Source organism: Bufo bufo, chromosome 2, assembly GCF_905171765.1.
Source record: "Bufo bufo chromosome 2, aBufBuf1.1, whole genome shotgun sequence".
Classification (NCBI taxonomy): domain Eukaryota; kingdom Metazoa; phylum Chordata; class Amphibia; order Anura; family Bufonidae; genus Bufo; species Bufo bufo.
In genome coordinates this window covers 576,118,295-576,124,294 of record NC_053390.1, presented here as the reverse complement: position 1 = coordinate 576,124,294, position 6,000 = coordinate 576,118,295, and the positions used below count along the sequence as shown (strand labels likewise).

At 43.6% G+C, this 6,000-nt stretch overlaps 1 protein-coding gene across 1 annotated transcript in view; it reads right to left on the bottom strand.

Annotated features, from left to right (window-relative positions):
* Positions 1-518: 518 nt before the first annotated feature.
* LOC120989847 (alcohol dehydrogenase 1-like) overlaps positions 519-6,000 on the bottom strand; it is a 149,784-nt gene continuing 144,302 nt past the window's right edge. Inside the window, exons 8-9 of the mRNA XM_040418204.1 lie at positions 2,863-3,001; positions 519-579 (exon numbers count right to left, since the gene is read on the bottom strand). Coding sequence (XP_040274138.1) covers positions 555-579; positions 2,863-3,001 — 164 coding nt within the window. The 3' untranslated portion in view covers positions 519-554. The remainder of the gene's footprint in view (positions 580-2,862; positions 3,002-6,000) is intronic.

Below are 6,000 nucleotides of genomic sequence, written 5' to 3'. Positions count from 1 at the left end.
TGATGGATCATGTGGCGGACCATGTGATGAGCGTAGTGACGTCATCAAAGGTCCTATTCCTCACAGAACAAGACAAAAGAGATGCCGGCTGCGCGAACAAGTGGATTAAGGTGAGTTAAATTATTATTTTTTTAACCCCTCCAGCCCTATTGTACTATGCATTCTGTATTCAGAATGCTATTATTTTCCCTTATAACCATGTTATAAGGGGAAATAATACAATCTACACTACAACTAACCCAAACCTGAACTTCTGTGAAGAAGTTCGGGTCTGGGTACCACAGTCAGTTTTTTATCACGCGCGTCCAAAACATTGCACCCGCGCGATAAAAACTGAACATCGGAACGCAATCGCAGTCAAAACTGACTGCAATTGCGTTCCTACTCGCACGGGTTTGCCGCAATCCACCGGGACGCATCCGGACCTAATCCGGACACGCTCGTCTGCAAGGGGCCTTAGTATATTATAGGATTATAAGTTTCTTGTGATAAATGAAGGTTGCATCTTGCAAGAAGCCGATTTCTTCGTTAGATGATGGCCGGGATTAAGATCTTCAAAAAGTCAACACTGTACGGATACTGAAGAGAAAATACATTTGTTACAGACCTGCACAGTACACACATTATCTATCTAGATGCATTTGTTTCACCCTTTAGGCTACATGCACACGACCGTGCTGTTTTTTTGCGGTCCGCAAACCGCGGATCCGCAAAAAACGGAAGCCGCCCGTGTGCCTTCCGTAATATGCGGAACAGAACGGGCGGCCATTGATATAACTGCCTATTCTTGTCCGTTTTGCGGACAAGAATAGGACATGTTATATTTTTTTTGCGGGGCCTCGGAACGGCGCAACGGATGCGGACAGCACACGGAGTGCTGTCTGCATCTTTTGTGGCCCCATTGAAGTGAATAGGTCCGCGCCCGAGCCGCACAATGTGCGGCTCGGACGCGGACCAAAACAATGGCCGTGTGCATGAGGCCTTAAAGGGAACTTGTCATATCGAAAATGAAGTCCCATCTGCATACAGCATGTCATAGAGCAGGAGGAGCTGAGCAGATTGATATATCATTTTATGGGGAAAGATTCAGTATAACTTGTCATTTCCTCATTCAAACCTCTGCTCATCCTCCAGTGGTCGGTCCTAGTCAGTGACTGATGGCCCTTCCTTTATGCCAGTGTGCACAGAGATAGCTGACAATCGCTGGTAGCACTGTCCACATAACTCCGAAGACCAGGAGCACAAGTTTGAATAAATGAAAAGGTCTTTTTCCACAAAACTATACATCAATCTGCTCAGCTCCTCCTGCTCTATAAACTGCTGCCTGGAGATTGCACTGCATTTTGTTGTGACAGGTCCTCTTTAATGACTATATAATGAATTTCTTTATATTGTCTTGAGAGAAACATAAAAGATTAGAACATATCCAACTTTTAGCACTTTAATGGGGTCATTTATTAAACAATAATATGCCTATATTCAGCCTATTTCCGGCTTCGATTGCTGTGCAAAGGTTCTTTGCGCTGCAATCTGCGACTTTTCTCCTCTCACGCCAGGTCTAAAAAAGTGGACGTGGAGTGGGCGGGGAAGGGGACAGGTCAGCAAGCCCATCTCATTTACCATTTTCTACTCCTGTCTTACATTTAGAAACGGATCCACCAAAATTATGGAGAGGGCGGTGCCTGTACATAACCCTGGCGGATCCACCGCCAGTGCACGGCTTTATTAAGACTGGTGTTTTAGACTGTCCTTAAATGTGCCCTAAATCTTTATAGTGGTCTGTTTCACACACAGAGCTCTAAAGTCGCTTCATATTCAAGCGTACAGTACCTTTATAGGGATTTTACTGCTTATGGAGTTCGGCAATATACTGTAAAGCCCTATTTTCCTCCTAGTTATGGCTGCATCGAATCTAAATTTTGTCATTTACGCAGGGCATTTGGGGGTCTGTATCAGACTAATGGAGCTTAAACAGCAAAAAAATATGCTAATTAATCAATGCAGAATTTTTGACCTGTTCAAATGAAAAGAAAACAGGTCATTATTAACTTTAAAGAAGACCCGTAACCTCTCCAGACATCTCTTTCAGTAACTACTTGCATTCCCCATAGAATAACACATTCTGGAGCCTCTTTTCATATAACTCTATGTTGCACCATTCCTCTTTTATTCCTAGGGGAAGTTTGTGAATGATTTTACAGCAGTCGGCAATACAGATACAGCTGGGTGTTACCAGCTGGGGATGTGTCCCTGCACAGTCTTAAACAGCTGATTGGTGGGGATGCACCACAAATAATATCTAAAAATGTCGAAAATCTGTTTAGGCATAAGAGAATAAAAAAAAGTTTTAAAGAGCTTCTCTGTGAATACTGCATTCTTGCCAAGTGCTTGCAAACTGCTTCCATGAATGGAAGCTTCATACTTACCTGCTCCCCGCTATTCCAGTCCTCTGGCCTGCCTCTGCTGTGTCCATGTTCCAGTCCCCTGACTTGTTTTCTTCTGGCGCAGTATGGCCATGTTCACATGCACTGCTGCAGCCAATGACTGGCTTCAGCAGTGATGTGGCCACAAGCAGCACTTCACCACTGAAGCAAGTCACTGGCTGCAGTGGGGCATGCAACCATGCATCGCCGGAAGGAAACAAGCCAGGGACTAGAACATGGCACAGCAAAGGCAGACTAAAAACGCAGTATTACCGGAGAACCCCTTTAAGTATTAACTGTTTTTGTAAATTAATATTTTAAGGCATTCACTATGCGTAGTAAAGAATACAATAGGCGTATGTTGGGAAGGAGGGGGGGGGCACACAATATATGCACACACTGTATATATTAGCGGGCAATCTTAAGACATAAAGCATACCTCTCTCCTTTGCGCAGAAGTTCAAATGCTTCATTGATCTTCTCAAATGGCAATCTGTGTGTTATCAGCCCATCAAGCTCAAATTTTTCATTAATATAATCAGACACAATTTTTGGTACATCATCTTTACCCTTCCAACCTGAAACAAACAAGACATAATATTAAGTGTAACGGGCGGCATCCCATTCATGAGGAGGAGCAAGGACGCGGCCGGTGTCCTCGTCTCCATGGTAACAAGGGGGCGGAGAGGACCCGGCCGCGCATGCCTCTTCAGCGTGGCTGGCGTCCTTTGTCCCCTAGACAACGAGCAGGGGGGGAACCGAGCGCCGATGTAAATGAGTCGGCGCTCAGGTGTATTGATGTGCTGGACATGGGTCACGTGACGCTGGTCACTTCACATGACCTATCAATTAGACCTATTTAAACAGTTAACCTGCTGGCCACAAATTGCCTGTGATTGGTCTTGTTACCTCACTAGCGTTCTCTGCATGTGTGACTACGGTACTTTTGTTTGACCGTGGCTTATATTTGACTTTGATCTTGTGTTACACTTTGTACTGACGCGACCTCTTGGCTCCTGACTTCGGCTTGTATTGACTTCGATCTTGAATTACCCTTTTGTGCCCTTGTTACCTCCCAGGTCTAGACCTTGGGTTCCATTGGTTTCAGTTGTGATTTTACCCAGCCTGGGAAGCTTGTTGCTTCTGTGTTTTCTGTCTTTGTCTTTTGTTTTCTCCCCTTGTTGTTCACTCCCTTTTGGCCCCTGCATTTAAGCTAGGGACTGCCGCCCAGCGGACCGTGCAAGTAGGTAGGGATAGGGAGTGGGTGGAGTTTAGGGCTGCACTTATCCCTACCTTTTCGTGACAATTAAGTATAACATTGCTACTAATTAGTGTTGATCGAGCATGCTCGGCCGAACACCAGTTCAGCTCAAGCATCGCGATGCTCGGCACATCGCGGTGTTCGGCCGAATACCACGTATGCTCGAGCACGATGCTCGAGTCTCCTCCCCGCAGGTTTGTTGGCTGCTACGCAGCCAATAAACATCCAGGTAAGTACTGCACTCACTGTAATGCGGTAGCCATGTTGGTTACCAGCACTACAGTGATTGGCTGGCCGGAATGCCTCATCGAGTGCTATAATGCACCCGATGACACGTGGTTTGGCTCAGTGTTAGTCAGGGAGAGCTGTGCTGTAGAAGGAACAGATAGTGTAGGAAATTGATTCAATAGAAATTGTTTTTTTGGTGTTAGAGACCCAAAAGTACTTTTAAGGACTATAGTTGTATCTGGCAGCAATATATATTTTTAGCGCAACCTGCGCTAAATTGTGTGCAATTGTTTGGCCGCTGCATTACCGCCGCGACATTACCTACGCTACATCTCCAGTATAACTTTAGCACATCCGAAATATCCGTGACATTCAGTGTCATTTTTTCGCCACTGGTGACAGCGATATTTCCCACTGCTACATCTCCAGTATAAGGTTAGCGCATCCGAAATATATCAGTGACATTCAGTCTAATTTATTTGCACATACACTTGCAAAACCTGCGCTACTGTACGTGTGACATACAGCGGATGCAAAAAGTCTACACACCCCTGTTAAAACTTCAGGTATCTGTGCTGTAAAAAAATGAGACAAAGATAAATCATTTCAGAACTTTTTCCACCTTTAATGTGACCTATAAACTGTACCATTCAATTGAAAAACAAACTGAAATCTTTTAGGTGGAGGGAAGAAAAAAATAAAAAACAACTAAAATAATGTGGTTGCATATGTGTCCACACCCTCTTATAACTGGGGATGTAGCTGTGTTCAGAATTAAGTAATCACATTCAAAATCATGTTAAATAGGAGTCAGCATACACCTGCCATCATTTAAAGTGCCTCTGATTAACCCCAAATAAAGTTCAGCTGCTCTAGTTGGTCTTTCCTGAAATTTTCTTAGTCGCATCCCACAGCAAAAGCCATGGTCCACAGAGAGTTTCCAAAGCATCAGAGGGATCTCATTGTTAAAAGGTATCAGTCAGAAGAAGGGTACTAAAGAATTTCCAAGGCATTAGATATACCCTGGAACAGAGTGTAGACAGTCATCATGAAGTGGAGAAAATATGGCACAACAGTGACATTACCAAGAACTGAAAGTCCCTCCAAAATTGATGAAAAACGAGAAGAAAACTGGTCTGGGAGTCTACCAAGAGGCCTACAGCAACATTAAAGGAGCTGCAGGAATATCTGGCAAGTACTGGCTTTGTTGTACATGTGACAACAATCTCTCGTATTCTTCATATGTCTGGGCTAAGGGGTAGAGTGGCAAGACCAAAGCCTTTTCTTACGAATAAAAACATCCAAGCCAGGCTACATTTTGCAAAAACACATCTGAAGTCTCCCAAAAACATGTGGGAAAAGGTGTTACGGTCTGATGAAACCAAGGTTGAACTTTTTGCCCATAATTCAAAAAGATATGTTTGGCGCAAAAACAACACTGCACATCACCAAAAGAACACCATACCCACAGTGAAGCATGGTGGTGGCAGCATCATGGTTTGGGGCTGTTTTTCTTCAGCTGGAACTGGGGCCTTAGTTAAGCTAGAGGGAATTATGAACAGTTCCAAATACCAGTCAATATTGGCACAAAACCTTCAGGCTTCTGCTAGAAAGCTGAACATTTTTCAACATGACAACGACCCAAAGCATACATCCAAATCAACAAAGGAATGGCTTCACCAGAAGAAGATTAAAGTTTTGGAATGGCCCAGCCAGAGCCCAGACCCGAATCCGATTGAAAATCTGAAGAGGGCTGTGCACAGGAGATGCCCTCACAATCTGGCAGATTTGGAGTGTTATTGCAAAGAGTGGGCAAATCTTGCCAAGTCAAAATGTGCCATGCTGATAGACTCATACGAAAAAAGACTGAGTGCTGTAATAAAATCAAAAGGTGCTTCAACAAAGTATTAGTTTAAGGGTGTGCACACTTATGCAACCATATTATTTTATTTTAATATTTTTTCTTCCTCTACCTAAAAGATTTCAGTTTGTTTTTTAATTGAGCTGTACAGTTTATAGGTCACATTAAAGGTGGAAAAAGTTCTGAAATGATTTATCTTTGTCTCATTTTTCTACATCACAGAAACA